Source organism: Silurus aristotelis (assembly GCF_946808225.1).
Source record: "Silurus aristotelis genome assembly, chromosome: 14".
Classification (NCBI taxonomy): Eukaryota; Metazoa; Chordata; class Actinopteri; order Siluriformes; family Siluridae; genus Silurus; species Silurus aristotelis.
The window spans coordinates 29,422,639-29,439,776 of NC_139587.1; the positions used below are offsets into that span (position 1 = coordinate 29,422,639).

At 43.3% G+C, this 17,138-nt stretch overlaps 1 protein-coding gene across 2 annotated transcripts in view; it reads left to right on the forward strand.

The window, feature by feature from the left end:
• The window catches only part of insc (INSC spindle orientation adaptor protein), a 44,131-nt gene extending 26,993 nt beyond the window's left edge, over positions 1-17,138 (forward strand). For both annotated transcript variants that reach the window (XM_083561324.1, XM_083561325.1), the window contains exons 3-13: positions 427-784; positions 902-954; positions 1,091-1,214; positions 1,310-1,423; positions 1,535-1,660; positions 2,791-2,962; positions 3,881-4,059; positions 11,672-11,738; positions 12,343-12,498; positions 12,864-12,940; positions 14,700-17,138. In XM_083561324.1, coding sequence (XP_083417450.1) covers positions 427-784; positions 902-954; positions 1,091-1,214; positions 1,310-1,423; positions 1,535-1,660; positions 2,791-2,962; positions 3,881-4,059; positions 11,672-11,738; positions 12,343-12,498; positions 12,864-12,940; positions 14,700-14,828 — 1,555 coding nt within the window. In that variant the 3' untranslated portion in view covers positions 14,829-17,138. The remainder of the gene's footprint in view (positions 1-426; positions 785-901; positions 955-1,090; positions 1,215-1,309; positions 1,424-1,534; positions 1,661-2,790; positions 2,963-3,880; positions 4,060-11,671; positions 11,739-12,342; positions 12,499-12,863; positions 12,941-14,699) is intronic.

Sequence of the window (17,138 nt, forward strand, 5' to 3'; positions counted from 1 at the left end):
TTATGGAGAAACTTATATATAAAATTCTATATTTAAACTTAAGTTCTTTTTTTCATCTCTGCTTTTAAAATGTCTATTAATTAAAAATGCTACACAAATAAAACTGACTTGAACTGAAAGTTAGTGTTTAGTGAAACTCATTAACACTGCAGGTTTTGTGTAACTCCCTTAACACTGAAACACTCCATCACTTTCAGCAGCATCGCACACATCTGTGTGTTTATTCTGCAATCATCATCATCATCATCATCATCATCATAATGCTAATGTTCTCTTACATCATTTTATTTTCTCTCAATGATATAAAAAAGTAATGATCAGAACACGTGTGAGATTTACATTCTGAACACCAGGTGTGTGTGTGTGTGTGTGTGTGTGTGTGTGTGTTTGTGTGTGTGTGTGTGTGTGTGTGTGTGTGTGTGTCAGGATGCATGTTATCCAGGTGGACTCTGTGCAGCGTTGGATGGAAGATCTGCGTCACATGACCGAGGTGGAGTGCATGTGTGTGTTGCAGTCCAAGCCCCTGGGCGTTGACGAGGACACTGCAGGTGAGCTCATTATCCCTGGGGTGGGTGTGGCCAGTGATCATGTGACAAGGGACAACCTGCAGACTCTCCTGAAGAGGGCCCTGGTTGTCAGTACTGAGCTTGGCAAGATGTTCCAGCGTTTAGAGAAAGGACGATGGCAGCGTGTTCATGGAACGGCAGTCAGAGCCAACTGTCACGTTCGCTCTCTGGTGCACGAGTGCAGCACTCACAGATCCACCAACACACACATGCAGAAGGTCAGGAAGCTACAACATCATCATTAACACACACATGCAGAAGGTCATTAAGGAGGATGTGGTGCAGCTGGATGTGTAGATATTCTCTCAGTGTCTTGCTCTGTGTCTCTGCTGCAGTATGAGGCCACTCTGCTTGAGAAGTGTATGGAGCTCACCGTCATTACTGAGAGGTGAGGAACCCAGAATGAGTGCAGAGTAACAGTGTGAGAAATATGCAGAATAATTGGTTCCTTAGAGAAGTGACAATAACAGACAGTTTATGTGTGTGTGTGTGTGTGTGTGTGTGTGTGTGTGTGTGTTTCCCAGGTGTCTCAACACAGATGATGAATATTTCCTCAAGTCCATGAAGGAGGCCATTCATGAGATCCTCACAGATGTCAGTGATTCATTCAGCCAAATGATTGACATGGCCTTAGCCAATGAAATACAAGTAAGATCACTGAAACATCCACGTCCTGAGTGTAGACTTAGCATAGCTTAGGTGTGCTCAAATGGAAGAGTGTGTGTATGTGTGTGTCTGAGCAGGTCCTGATCAGGCAGGTTGAGGAGTCAGATGATGTGTTCCTCATGGAGAATGCAATCAGTAATCTGCTGTCACTCACTCAGGACGGACCACAGCTCTGCAGCATTATTGCCAATGTGAGAACATCTCAGCATCTGCACTCGACTTTATCTTTATCTAATTCTTTACATATAGACCTACTGTGTGTGTGTGTGTGAGTTTGTGTGTGTGTGTGTGTGTGTGTGCAGGAAGGAGCAGTTGTAGCGCTGTTGAAGATCTGTAGGCAGGACTGTTTCAGCTCTTTATATGCTCCTGCACTCAGGACAGTCGCCTCCATCTGCTGCGTGGAGGAGGGAATCACCCAACTGGAGAAAGTACACTAACACACACACACACACACACACACACACACACACACACACACACACACACACACACACACACACACACACACACACACACACACACACACACACACACACACACACACACACACACACACACACACACCATTTGAAGTCATTGTAAAATAAATAATAAGAACATTATAAACTGATGTAAGACCTGGCAGTGCTGCATTTTTACTGATCTGATTGAATAAAGAAGAGGTCAAAGTTCAGGCTGAAAATCTCAGAGGAAAAGTTCTAAAAGTTCTTAAAGTTCTGTAAGTGCTGTAAATCTCCATTTGGTTAAAAGGTTTTTTCAATACAGTGCTGAGTGAAGGAACTGGCAGCTGTCAGATATTTCTAAATAAAAAAGCGAAGCCTGAGCTTCCTCTCGGAGGAGGATGTGACAGTAATGCTGAGAGCACTGAGGCTGAAAAACACACCTGCTGAAACTCAGCAGCTCATCAGAGTCCTGATCATGGAGTTTATAGGAAATTATACTTTTATTTCAGAAATATGTGTCAGAGTCAGTGATGATATGAATACTTAACACCTTAACACACACACACACACACACACACACACACACACACACACACACACACACACACACACACACACATTATATATATATATATATAGTTTTCTTTTCAGACATCACACTCAGACATTTTTAAAATTTATTTTGTATAATAAACATTAAATACGTTTTTAATAAAATACAGATGTGTACAGATGTGCAGTGTGTAGATGATCAGGAAGTGTCTGAATTTTTTGTAATTCTTTGCACTGCAGTTGGTCTGCAATCTTTAGTAACCTGTGCAACAGCGCCCCCATGTGGCCACCAATATAAACACAATAAATGAGAGGATCTATAGCATAGTGGAGGGAATAAGAAAGTTTTTTCCACTTTTCGTTCTGTTTTTTAACTATTGCCTGCAGAACTACTGTGTTCCACACAAACCTGTACAAACAAACAAACAATTACAAAAATATGTAAACATGCCACTTTCTTACAGAAACCTGGGAAACAAACACACACAGCAACTACCATCTGAGGCACATTTATTAAGTGTGTGTGTGTGTGTGTGTGTGTGTGTGTGTGTGTGTGTGTGTAGGTTGATGGTGTCCTGTGTCTGGCTGATATTCTGACTGATGAAGGTTGTACTGAAGCAGCTCGAGCTGAAGCGGCTGCAGTCGTGGCTCAGATCACATCTCCTCACCACTCCAACACACATCATCTCTCCAGCTTCATAGAGAGCATGCAGGACATCGTCTCTGCCCTCATCAGTTAGATCAGTCATCAGTTTTCCCACACCGTCATTACTACTAATCCCCACACCCTCAATACTACTATTTCCCACACCCTCATTACTACTAATCCCCACACTGTCATTACTACTAATCCCCACATTCTCATTACTACTAATCCCCACACCCTCATTACTACTAATCCCCACACCCTCATCACTACTAATCCCCCTATTTCCATTACTACTAATCCCCACATTCCCATTACTACTAATCCCCACATTTCCATTACTACTAATCCCCACATTCCCATTACTACTAATCCCCACATTTCCATTACTACTAATCCCCACATTCCCATTACTACTAATTCCCACACCCTCATTACTACTAATCCCCACATTCCCATTGCTACTAATCCCCACATTCTCATTACTACTAATCCCCACATTCCCATTACTACTAATCCCCACATTCCCATTACTAATAATCCCCACATTTCCATTACTACTAATCCCCACATTCCCATTACTAATAATCCCCACATTTCCATTACTACTAATCCCCACATTCCCATTACTACTAATCCCCACATTTCCATTACTATTAATCCCCACATTTCCATTACTACTAATCCCCACACCCTCATTACTACTAATCCCCACATTCCCATTGCTACTAATCCCCACATTCTCATTACTACTAATCCCCACATTCCCATTACTACTAATCCCCACATTCCCATTACTACTAATCCCCACACCCTCGTTACTACTAATCCCCACATTCTCATTACTACTAATCCCCACATTTCCATTACTATTATTATTATTCACTATTATTATTATTATTATTATTATTTGATTATTTTAAACTTTATTATATTTATGTGAAAAATAAAATGTATGTTTGTGTGTGTGTGTGTGTGTGTTTGTGTGTGTGTGTGTGTGTGTATAGAGCTGTGTGAGACTGCATCGTGTGGTGAGGTGTTCCTCTTAGCCTCGGCTGCACTGGCAAATATCACTTTCTTTGACAGTTTGGCATGTGAGATTCTTCTGCAGCTTAATGCAGTGCACATCCTCCTCCAGGCCTGCAGAGACCGCCAGCGTGTCGACACCCCGTACTCTAAAGACCAGGTCACAGCAATCCACAGTCTACTGCTGTAATCCAGCTGCAATTGTGTAGTATTTCTTTCACTGTAGATGTAGTTGTGTAGTTGTTTTGCAGCTGTAGTTGTGTTGAAGTTGTGTTGTAGCTGTAGTTGTGTAATAGTGTTTTATTTGTAGTTGTGTTGTTGTTTTGTAGTTTTGTAGTAGCTGTAGTTGGGTTGTTGTGTTGTAGTTGTGTTCTAACTGAAGTCTTATAGTTACGTTGTAGCTGTAGCTGTGTTCAAGTTGTATTTGTGTAGTTTTGTTGGAGCTGTAGTTGTGTAGTAGCTGTAGTGTTGTATTCACAAATCACAAATCAACTAAAATCAAATTAAATTTTATTTGTCACATAGACATTCATACAGAGTACGACATGCAGTGGACAATAGAAGGAAACATGAGGAATTAAATTGAGGGAAAATAAATCAGGAAAAAAAAGGTAGATAAATAAAAAGTATAAACTATATAAAATATAAAATATATGAAGATATATGTGAAAAAAATATGTATATACAAGGATGCATATGACAGTAAAACAGTAAAATTTAGGGTGATTGACGTGATTGTCCTTAAAGTGACCGCGTGCGGTATGGTGTGGTACAAAGTGACAGTGTGCGGTATGTTGTGGTATAAAGTGAGTGCGTGCGGTATGGTGTGGTATAAAGCGACCGCGTGCGGTATGGTGTGGTATAAAGTGACAGTGTGCGGTATGTTGTGGTATAAAGTGAGCGCGTGCGGTATGGTGTGGTACAAAGTGACAGTGTGCGGTATGTTGTGGTATAAAGTGAGCGCGTGCGGTATGGTGTGGTATAAAGTGACCGTGTGTGGTATGGCGTGGTACAAAGTGACCGCGTGCGGAATGGTGTGGTACAAAGCGACCGTGTGCGGTATGGTGTGGTATAAAGCAACCGTGTGCGGTATGGTGTGGTATAAAGTGACCGTGTGTGGTATGGCGTGGTACAAAGTGACCGCGTGCGGAAGGGTGTGGTATAAAGCGACCGTGTGCGGTATGGTGTGGTATAAAGCAACCGTGTGCGGTATGGTGTGGTATAAAGTGACCGTGTGTGGTTTGGTGTGGTATAAAGTGCACTGTGCTGTGCAAGTCCACAGTCCAGAGATTAAAGGGTCATAGTGCAAAAAAGTTAAGCAGACAAAGTGTGAAGATGGAGAGGGAGGTCCAGAACTAGATCCTGGGTGTTTCCTGTCAACTCCGAATGGCCTGCAGGAAGAAGCTCCTCCTTATTCTCTCTGTGTTCACTTTCAGGGAGCGGAAGCGTTTTCCTGAACGTAACAAAGAAAAGAGTCCATTGTTGGGATGGCTGGTGTCCTTCACAATCTTCCTGGCTCTGGTCCTGCACCGCGTGCTGTAGATGTCCTGCAGGTTAGGGAGCTCAGTGTGGATGGTATGTTCAGCTGACTGCACCACCCACTGGAGGGCTCGCCTGTCCTGCATGGTGCTGTTTCCGAACCAGGAAGTGATGCTACCTGTCAGGACGCTCTCAATGGTGCAGGTGTAGAAAGTCTTTACCCCGTGAGAGGGAAGTGTCCCTTAAACGTCTCAGATGGTACAGACGCTGCTAGGCTTCTTTACCAGGGAGTTGATGTGACAGGACCAAGTCAAGTCAAGTCAAGTCAAGTTTATTTGTATAGCGCTTTTCACAACAGACATTGTCTCAAAGCAGCTTTACAGAAAACAACAGTGAAGGTGAATGGTGTGCGTTTGTCCCTGATGAGCAGCCGTGGCGACAGTGGCAAGGAAAAACTCCCTTAGATGATATGAGGAAGAAACCTTGAGAGGAACCAGACTCAAAGGGGAACCCATCCTCATATGGGTGACATCAAGAGTTTGGTCATAAATCTTTCAACAATACAGAACAATTTGTGATCATCATAGATCCAGCATCAGCTTCTCCATGCCAGGGCCTTTAAACACTCGGCATCTACTTCTCCATGATCATCCATAGGTCCATAATCTTCACGAGGTGGGACGTGACTGGAGCTGGCCAAACCTCAGGATGCCTCGGGATGGGGAGAGAAAGAGAAGCAGTGGAGAGGAATTAGCGTAGCTGCTGTTCATGATATTAACAGCACAAGTTGATAATGTGCATGTGATCAGATGTTCTGGAGCACAAGGTTATGATGTGATGTGTGTGGTGTGTGTTATGTGTAGGCTTTGCTAAAAAGATATGTTTTTAATCTACACTTAAACTGGGAGAGTGTATCTGAACCCCGAACACTGTCAGGAAGACTATTCCAGAGTTTAGGAGCTAAATGTGAAAATGCTCTACCGCCTTTAGTGGACTTTGCTATTCTAGGAACTACTAGAAGCCCAGAGTTTTGAGATCTCAGGGAGCGTGACGGATTGTAGCGTGTTAAAAGACTGGATAGATACATGGGAGCCAAACCATTTAGTGCTTTATAAGTGAGTAGCAGTAGTTTGTAGTCTATTCGAAACTTAACAGGAAGCCAATGTAGGGACGATAAGATTGGGGTTATATGATCGTATTTTCTTGACCTTGTAAGAACTCTTGCTGCTGCATTCTGAACTAACTGAAGCTTGTTTATTAATGATGCAGGACATCCACCTAGTAATGCATTACAGTAGTCTATTCTAGAGGTCATAAACGCATGGACGAGCTTCTCTGCATCAGATATAGATAACATATTTCTTAGCTTAGAAATATTTCTAAGGTGAAAGAAGGCTGTTTTTGTAACTTGATTGATGTGATTTTTCAAAGATAAGTTGCTGTCTAAAATAACTCCCAGGTCTTTTACCGTTGAACTAGTAGTTACAGAACAACCGTCTAAATGCAGGCTGAGATGCTGGAGCTTCTGTGAACTATTTTTTGGGCCGATGAGCAAAATCTCCGTTTTATCAGAATTTAATAGCAGAAAGTTATGGGTCATCCAATCTCTTATTTCTTCAACACACTCAGTTATGCGAGCTAATTGAGCTGTATCGCCTGGTTTGGATGAAATATATAGCTGGGTATCATCATCATAACAATGGAAGCTAATTTCATGCCTTCTAATAATATTTCCTAAGGGAAGCATGTATATTGTGAAAAGCAGGGGTCCTAGAACTGACCCTTGTGGCACGCCATAATTTACTAGCATTATCCTGGATAGCTCTCCATTTAAATCTACGAAATAGTAACGATTGGACAGGTAGGATTTAAACCAGCTTAATGCCTGTCCCTGAATACCGATGTAATTCTGTAAGCGATCAAGGAGAAGATCATGATCTATAGTGTCGAACGCAGCACTAAGATCTAGTAAAACTAATAGGGAGATGTAGCCTTGGTCTGAAGCTAAAAACAGGTCATTAGTGATTTTAACTAGAGCAGTTTCTGTGCTATGATGGGGCCTAAAACCTGACTGAAACTCTTCAAAGATATTGTTCTCCTGCAAGTGGTTACATAACTGGGCAGCGACAATCTTTTCTAAAATCTTAGACATAAATGGGAGATTTGAAATTGGTCTGTAATTCGATAGTGTGTTTGGATCCAGATTAGGTTTTTTAATGAGGGGCTTAATAACTGCTAACTTGAGGGATTTAGGGACATGACCTAACGATAGTGAGGAGTTAATAATATTGAGAAGAGGCTCACCAGCTGTATATAACACTTCCTTCAGTAGTTTAGTGGGAATTGGATCTAACTGACATGTTGTTGATTTAGCTTTCATAATAGCATCATACAGCTCTTCCTGTCCTATACATGTAAAACAGTGTAGTTGTGGGGTTGTAAGTACGATTGTGTCGGGAGATGCTGTCAGAGGTTGAACTGCCACAATTGTTTTTCTAATGCTATCAATTTTTTCAGTGAAGAAATTCATAAAGTCTTCACTACTAAACTGTGATGGAACACATTTTTCAGATCCCTGATTTGTTGTTAATTTAGCGACTGTACTGAAAAGGAACCTGGGATTGTTTTTGTTATTTTCTATGAGTTTGCTCAGGTGTTTAGCTCTAGCAGCTTTTAGCGCCTGTCTGTAGCTGAGCATACTGTCTTTATACGCAATTCTAAATACCTCCAATTTAGTTTTCCTCCATTTTCTCTCCAGATTACGTGTTGTTCTCTTTAGGGCATGCGTATGACTATTATACCAAGGTGCAGGTGCTTGTTTTTGAACCTTTTTTAACCGGATGGGGGCAACAGTGTCTAAAGTGCTAGTGAGGATAAGGTCTATGTTGTTCGCCATCTCATCAAGATGATCAGCAGTTATGGGTTTAATGTGAAACTGAGATAAATCAGACAGGTTATTTATGGATCTGTCCTTAGTGGTTGGAACAATAGTCCTACCAAGTCGATACCGAGACCAAGACAGGTCCTGTGTGATGTGAACACCTAGGTACCGGAAACACTCTCTCCACTGGGGTCCCGTTGATGTTTAGCGGTTGGTTTGACTGCTCCTGCTTCATGCTGAGGTGCACTATCAACTACTTAGTCTTACCAACGTTCAGGAGAAGGTTGTTCTCCTGGCACTATCTCTCCAGGTTTTTAACCTCTTGTAGGTAGGCCGTCTCATCGTTGTTGGAGATCAGGCACACCACAAAAGTGTCATCAGCAAACTTAATGATGGTGGTGGACTTGGAAGTGTCCACACAGTCATATGTGTACAGTGAGTACAGCAGCAGGCTCAGAACACAATCCTGGGGAGCTCCAGTGCTGAGGGTGAGGGTTGATGAGGGGTGTTTGCCCACTCGTACGGCTTGTGGTCTGTCTGTCAGGAAGTTGGAGATCCATTGACACAGTGGCAGGCTGAGTCCCAGGACTTCTAACTTAGAGGTGAGCGTGGAGGGAATTATGGTGTTGAACGCTGAACTGTAGTCCACAAACAGCTTTACTACTGAGGTCAGGGCTACAGGGCGGTAGTCGTTGAGGCAGGCGGGCTGGGGTTTCTTTGGGACAGGAACAATGGTGGACTGTTTAAAGCATGAGGGGACAACAGACTGTTCCATTTAGAGGTTGAATATCTCAGTGAACACCATTGCTAGCTGGTCAGCGCAGGCTTTCAGAACCCGACCTGTGATGCCATCTGGTCCTGTTGCCTTCCTGGCATTCACTCTCTTGAATGCCCTCCTCATGTCATGCTCTGAGATGGTGAACGTGTTTACCTCTCCGGGCTCTCAGCGTGCATGCTGTTTTTGCCGCTAGCGCCGCTAGTGTGGTTAGATGCAGCCTTAAAGCGAGTGTAAAAGATGTTTAGCTGGACTGCCAGAGAAGTGTCCGCATTCCCCATTCTAAAAGATCGTGTTCTATAGTCCATGATGTTTCTTAGTCCCTGCCACATGCTCCTAGAACCACCATGTTGAAATTGTGACTCCAGTTTCCTCCCATAGCGCCGCTTTGCTTCCTTCACCGCTCTGCGAACAGTGTAAGATGCAGTCTTGTACTCGTCCTTGTCCCTGGTGGCAAGCACCATGTTGTAGGCAGTGGAGCAGGATCTCAGTGCGTAGCGGATGGTTTTATTAACCTACAGCTTCTGTTCGGGAAACGTTCTGATGGTGGTTCTCTGCACCGTATCATCCGCTGGTTTCCCGATGAATCCAACAACCGCTTCCATAAACATGTGGAAGGGCTGCGCCTGAACTTGTCCCAGTCTGCTTCATCCAAAGCATACTGCAGAGCGGCCAACGATTGGCCAGTCCAGCGTGCGACCTCCCTCTGAACCGGAACTTCCTGTTATAGCCTTTGGTTGTATACAGGCATGAGGAAGATGGTGGCATGGTCCGATTTCCCGAACAGTGGACGTGATTGTGCCTTGTAGCTGTTCTTAAATGGTGTGTAGCATTGGTCTAGTGTCCTTTCGTCCCTGGTGGGGCAGGTGATGTGCTGCTGAAAGTTCGCTTGCTTGAGGTTGTCACTGTTAAAGTATCCCACCATAATCAGTGCAGTGTCCCGATGCTGTGTTTGGTGAAGTGATATTGATTCGTGTAAGTCCCATACTGCAGTGTTCGTGTCCGGTTGAGGTGGAATATAAACGGCACGGACTATGACCGAGCTGAATACCCAAGGTAGATAGAAGGGCAGACGTTTGATGGTCAGTAGTTCCAAATTTGGTGTGCAGGAGCGTGAAAGAGGAACGATGCTTGAACTGCCGCACCAGTGGTTGTTCACCATCAGACACACTCCACTTCCCCTTGACTTCTCCGACTCCAGTGTTCTGTCCATGCGGTAAACCGAGAAAAAGTCTGCTGGGTTCAGCCATGTCTCGGTGAAGCAGAGAAGATTGCAGTCCCGAATGTCCCTCTGGAACTTGACCCTTGCCCTGAGGTCGTCAAGCTTGTTTTCCAGAGACTGGATGTTGGCTAACAAGATACTAGGTAAGGGAACACGGTAAGCAGGTGCCCTCAGCCTGTTCCTGACACCGGCTCGTTTCCCTCGTGGACGCTGGTACGGGTCGCGTCCTTTGTTCTTCTTCAGGATCTCGCACGGCCAACATGAGTCTGGGTTTAAAAATGGCGAAAGGTGAGTAGATTGTACACCAATAGATATGAGTGGCTCTGTCATATCTAATGATGACCATCTTGTATAAATGGAAAGGTAACAATGTAAATAAAAATATAAAATAAACAAAATAAAGCAACGCATAGCCGGAGCAGTCGTGATCGAGCAGCTGACCACACTGAACACAACATTTGTGTTGAAGCTGTAATTGTGGTGTTGCTGTAGTTTTGTAGTAGCTGTAATTGTATAGTTGTTTTGTCGCTGTAGTTGTATAGTGGTGTGGTGGCTGTAATTGTGTTGTTGCTGTATTTGTGTATTTGTGTTGTAGCTGTAAATGTGTTGTAGTTGTTGTTTTGTAGTTGTGTCGTAGCTGTAATTGTATAGTTGTGTTGTCACTGTAAATGAATAGTTGTGTTGTAGCTGTAGTTCAAGTCAAGTCAAGTAAAGAGGCTTTTACTGTCATTTCTACTATACACAGTGGTACACAGTACACAGTAAAAACGAGACAAGTGCTTCACTAACAACATAGAGCTACAACACAACACAAGCTACGTAAAGTGCATCAAGTGCAACCTAGTGCAAACAAAAATCAGTGCAGACAGACAACACAAGACAACACAAGACAAGACACATTGCGAAGGTTAAAATAATAACTTCATCATGCAGATTATTGGTTGCATGATGCCTGTACTGTAACAGAGCCTGGTGGTCGTACACATTTACAGCTGACTCTGGTATCCATGTATTGTAGAAGGTTGGGCTAAATATGGTGAAAGCACCATTTTTGGATCGGGAGAGGCCGCTGCGAGCTACTGCCGCGCCGCCATCTTACCTTAGTTGTATAGTTGAGTTGTAACTGTTATTGTGTTGTCGCTGTAGTTGTGTAGTTGTATTGTAGCTGTAGTTGTGTTGTAGCTGTAATTGTGTTGTTGCTGTAGTTGTGTTGTTGTTTTGTAGTTGTGTTGTAGCTGTAGTTGTATAGTTGAGCTGTAATTGTGTTGTCGCTGTAGTGTTGTATTTGTGTTGTAGCTGTAATTGTGTTGAAGTTGTTGTCTTGTAGTTGTGTTGTAGCTATAGTTGTATAGTAGTGTTGTAGCTATATTTCAGCATTTTCATGTCACATCTCCTTGTTGTTTTGGTCTTTGCAGGTTGTAACAATTTTGGCCAATTTGTCAGTGTTGGAACAGACGGCATCAGAGGTCTTACAGGAGAACGGTACACAAACATATCTATTCCCAGTAAAATTCGTCTTCAGTCTAAACTCAGTGTCTGAATAATGTTCTTAGACACTGAAACAGTACAACAGTTGTGTTGAGTTTGAGATAAAGTGAAGTGAATCCTCCAGTCAGAGTCTATGGGGTCTATTAATCTCTGTCTGTATCTCTGTCTGTATCTCTGTCTGTATCTCTGTCTGTATCTCTGTCTACATCCCTGTCTACATCCCTGTCTACATCTCTGTCTGTATCTCTGTCTACATCTCTGTCTGTATCTCTGTCTACATCTCTGTCTACATCTCTGTCTACATCTCTGTCTGTAGCTCTGTCTGTATCTCTGTCTACATCTCTGTCTGTATATCTGTCTGCATCTTTGTCTACATCTCTGATATACCTTCAACCTTAAATTATTCTCTATGCATTTCTTTATTATTTATGTACTCTTTCTGCAAACCCTAAAATATAATCAGTATAAATATTCTGATCAATCTCATTTTCCTATCAGAGGCAAAACACACACACACACACACACACACACACACACACACACACACACACACACACACACACACACAGCTTTTATAATGAGAGTGTGTGTGCTAAAGGATTGGAGCGTCTGCTGCTGCTGCTGGGAGAGAAACCGTCATCCCCCAGTCCATCAGAGGGAGCTGCATGTGAGAGAGTTCAGCAGAAAGCTGCAGTGACTCTCGCACGTTTAAGCCGAGATCCACACATCGCTCAGGCTGCCATTCAACTGCAAGGTACAGCACACACACACACACACACACACACACACACACACACACACACACACACACACACACACACACACACACACACACAATAGCAGGAAATCCCCGAATTCAGTTGTTCATTAAATACTCATGGACATGACAATTTACAGACATTTCTAGAACTCTGTCATTATGGGGAACTGGGTGTAGATTCATGAAAAAAATAATAAATTTGAATAATTGTAGTATCAGACTGTAGACATAACAACACTGAATAAAGTGAAGGGTCTGAATACTCTGAATGAATTGTAAATATAAAATATATAAGAATGTGATTTAAGAATGTTGTGGTTTGGAAATACGAGATTGATTTGTAGTTATTGTTTTTAAAGCTGTGCCGCATCTCATCGAGCTGTGCCGATCTCCAGCTGACAGAAACAGCAGTGACTCGGTTTTGGTGGCCTGTCTAGTAAGAGAAGAGAAGAGTGTGTGTGTGTGTGTGTGTGTGTGTGTGTGTGTGTGTGAAATTAATATTAATCTCCATACAAATGATAAGCTATATATATCTACAAACCCAATTCCAAAAAAGTTGGGACTCTGTACAAATTGTGAATAAAAAAGGAATGCAATAATTTACAAATCTCACAAATCTCATAAACTTATATTTTATTCACAATAGAATATGGATAAAATATCAAGTGTTGAAAGTGAGACATTTTAAAATGTCATGCCAAATATTGTCTCATTTTGGATTCCATGAGAGCAACACATTCCAAATAAGTTGGGACAGGCAGCAATAAGAGGCTGAAAAAGTGAAATGTACATATAAGGAACAGCTGGAGGACCAAATTGTTCATCAGTTCAATCAGTTCAATTGTCAACATGATTGGGTATAAAAAGAGCCTCTCAGAGTGGCAGTGTCTCTCAGAAGTCAAGATGGGCAGAGGATCACCAGTTCCCCCAATGCTGCAGTGAGAAATAGTGGAGCAACATCAGTTTCTCAAAGAAAAATTGCAAAGAGTTTGAAGTTCTCATCATCTACAGTGCATCATATCATCCAAAGATTCAGAGAATCTGGAACAATCTCTGTGAGTAAGGGTGAAGGCCGGAAAACCATACTGGATGCCTGTGATCTTCGGGCCCTTAGACGCCACTGCATCACATACAGGAATGCTGCTGTAATGGAAATCACAACATGGGATCAGGAAAACTTCCAGAAAACATTGTCGGTGAACACAATCCACCGTGCCATTCGCCGTCGCCGACTAAAACTCTATAGGTCAAAAAAGAAGCCGTATCTAAACATGATCCAGAAGCTCAGGTGTTTTCTGAGGGCCACGGCTCATTTAAAATGCACTGTGGCAAAGTGGAAAACTGTTCTGTGGTCTGACGAATCAAAATGTGAAGTTCTTTTTGGAAAACTGGGACGCCATGTCATCCGGACTAAAGAGGACAAGGACAACCCAAGTTGTTCTCAGCGCTCAGTTCAGAAGCCTGCATCTCTGATGGTATGGGGTTGCATGAGTGCGTGTGGCATGGGCAGCTTACACATCTGAAAAAGCACCATCAATGCTGAAAGGTATATCCAAGTTCTAGAACAACGTGCTCCCATCCAGACGTCGTCTCTTTCAGGGAAGACCTTGCATTTTCCAACATGACAATGTCAGACCAAATACTGCATCAATTACAACATCATGGCTGCGTAGAAGAAGAATCCGGGTACTGAAATGGCCAGTCTGCAGTCCAGATCTTTCACCCATAGAAAACATTTGGCGCATCATAAAGAGGAAAATGCGACAAAGAAGAGCTGAGACAGTTGAGCAACTAGAAGCCTGTATTAGACAAGAATGGGAGAACATTCCTATTCCTAAACTTGAGCAACTTGTCCCTCAGTCCCCAGACGTTTGCAGACTGTTATAAAGAGAAGAGGGGACGCCACACAGTGGTAAACATGGCCTTGTCCCAACTTTTTTGAGATGTGTTGATGTCATGAAATTTAAAATCAACGTATTTTTTCCTTAAAATTAGACATTTTCTCAGTTTAAACATTCGATATCTCATCTATGTTGTATTCTAAATAAAATAATTAAATTTGAAACTTTCACATCATTGCATTCTGTTTTTATTCACAATTTGTACAGCATCCCAACTTTTTTGGAATCAGGTTTGTACAACCCACTGGTGATATTTATCTCTGTGTGTGTGTGTGTGTGTGTGTGTGTGTGTAGGCTGCTCTAAGGAGATTGGCTGCTGAATGTTCTGAAAGTATCGACCCGGTGGATCATCAGCAGCTCATTAAACCACGACTTGTTGACTCATTTCTTCTGTGTTCAAACATGGAGGAGAGTTTTGTCTGAAGCTGCATTTACCTTGCAATCTCTCTCTCACACACACACACACACACACACACACACAATACTGGACCAGATTGAGCTGTTAGCTAATGTTGTAGGGCCGTACATTTTAATAATTAGTAATTTTATTCTTTTAGCTTTTTTTTTTTTTTTTTACTTTATTATATTGAGCTATCGTGCTAATGCTAACAGAACTGCATTATAAGCAGTGTTCAGAACATGATCTACCAAACTACAAAACAAGAACCAACAGTACAATTATAACTGAAGAAATGTCTCCAGGTTACTTATGTAACCATGGTTCTCCAAGGGAACGAGATGCTGTGTTGGAACCCTTTGGAAATGCCTCTGTGTTGTCCACACTCACTCCACACATGTGTATAATCAGTCCAAATAAAAAGTGCGGCGTCACCGGCGGGGTCACGTCACGACCAGGAAGCTTATAAGTGCATGGAGTGAAACCAGTGGCAGCTTCTGAAAGGAGAAGGAAGCACTGCAGGGATGCAGGCAGTGTGGCATCGAAACGCAGCGTCTCATTTCCTCTGTGAACCATGGTTACATACATAACTTGAAGACGTTTCCGTTCAGGAACTCGAGCTGCGTCACCTGCGTTATCAGTCCCTGTCTAGTGTGGATGGGCACAACTAGGGCGCCTGCGAGGGGGGCATGACAGGCCGCAATGGCAGACATGTTAACCTTCAGGTTGGACAGAGCCAACCCTTTGGTGAACTGTTCCTAAAGAAATTTCAGCACTGAACTGACTGGGCATTTAACTGGGTCTAGGCGGTGTTGTTCACAACATGCAGTGAACAGGCACCACCTCGGTGCGTATGACCTCCTCGTGGAGGGACTGGATTGAAGAATTACCCGTAAGCAAACCTCAGAAACTTCCTGTGAGCTGAAAGGATGGATATGTGAAAGTATGCATCCTTTAAATCTAACCAGTCCCAGACCTGATTTGTGACACAACCTGTTTCAGGGTCAGCATCTTAAAACTAAGTCTCAAAAGTGAGCGGTTCAGCTGACACAGGTCCAGTATAGGATGCAACCCACCATCCTTTTTGGGAACTATGAAGTACCGGTTGTAGAACCTGGTCTCTCTGTTTGATGAAGGGAGCACCTCGATAGCCACATTCTTTAGGAGAGTTCCTTTTACTTCCTGCTCTATGATCAGAGCCTGATGGAAACCCCATTGACCCAGGGTTGAATCATTTAGCCTCTGTCTACAGTGCGCAGGACTCACCGTGACACAACTGCTGCCAGCTGGTTTCTTAAGGGAATCAGTCTCTCCAAACTGACCTCTGGCATACCTAGAGCCAGAACAATGCCCTGGAGCAGCTCTAGGGGCCTCCTGAGAGGCGGTGACTCTACCACGTCCGCTACAGTGCTGGGCAGAGAATAAGGAGGGTGTTCACTGGAGCTGGCCATGCTCTAAAGCACCGAGGGTGGCAGGGTTAATGATCCAGCTCCCTGAGGCTGCCGGGGCAGGGTGGGCACCGTATAGTGTGGTGCACAGCGCCCCTTCCCAGCAGGATCACCAGATGGTTTGACGGTCCTCAGACGCATCATCTCGCGTGGCTTCGGCCTCAAGCATAGCAGTGTGTCTCTTTTGGGGGAGTGTGCGTTGCGACGCTCTCTCTTTGCCCCTAGTGATACCGGGAGGTGTCAGGATGTGATCGTGGGGGCTGTGCCCGCTGAGCAGCTCTACGAAGGCGACGTGGGAGTAAGGAGAACAGCCCTATCCCTGTTAAAAGGTCCGGGTGAGCTAAATATTCCTCTCTGTGGAGACAAGGGAGGCCCTAGACTGGCCAATGGTCTTAGCAGTCTCCTTAGTGGCCCTTAGGGCCAGGTATATAGCTCATAGACCTGCTTGCTGCCTGGGGCATCTCCCATATTTAGCACCCACAGCAGGTTGGCCTGATAGGCCTGCAGCACCCGCTGAGGCATGGACAACTGAGCATGGACAACGAGAGGCATTCCCAAAGCGTTCTGATGCAGCCTGAGTTCCTGAAGTGGAATCAATATGTTTACACAAAATGAGATCCAGAATCATAATCAGAACCAGAACGAGCATAAATAACAGAATGGAACTGGACAATAGGCAGGAGAACCACAGCCACAAAAAGGAAAACTAGGACAAGCATTCTAAAGAAACTTAACACTGTATTAGACCCCATGTTCCTGTGTTAGATTCCGTTTTAATACATTTTTGTAAAATTTCTACCTTTCAGAAAGTTTATAAATTTAATAACTCTGATACAAATCAACAATTTACACAAATTTACACAAATAAAATGCCTTTGGAGAATAAAA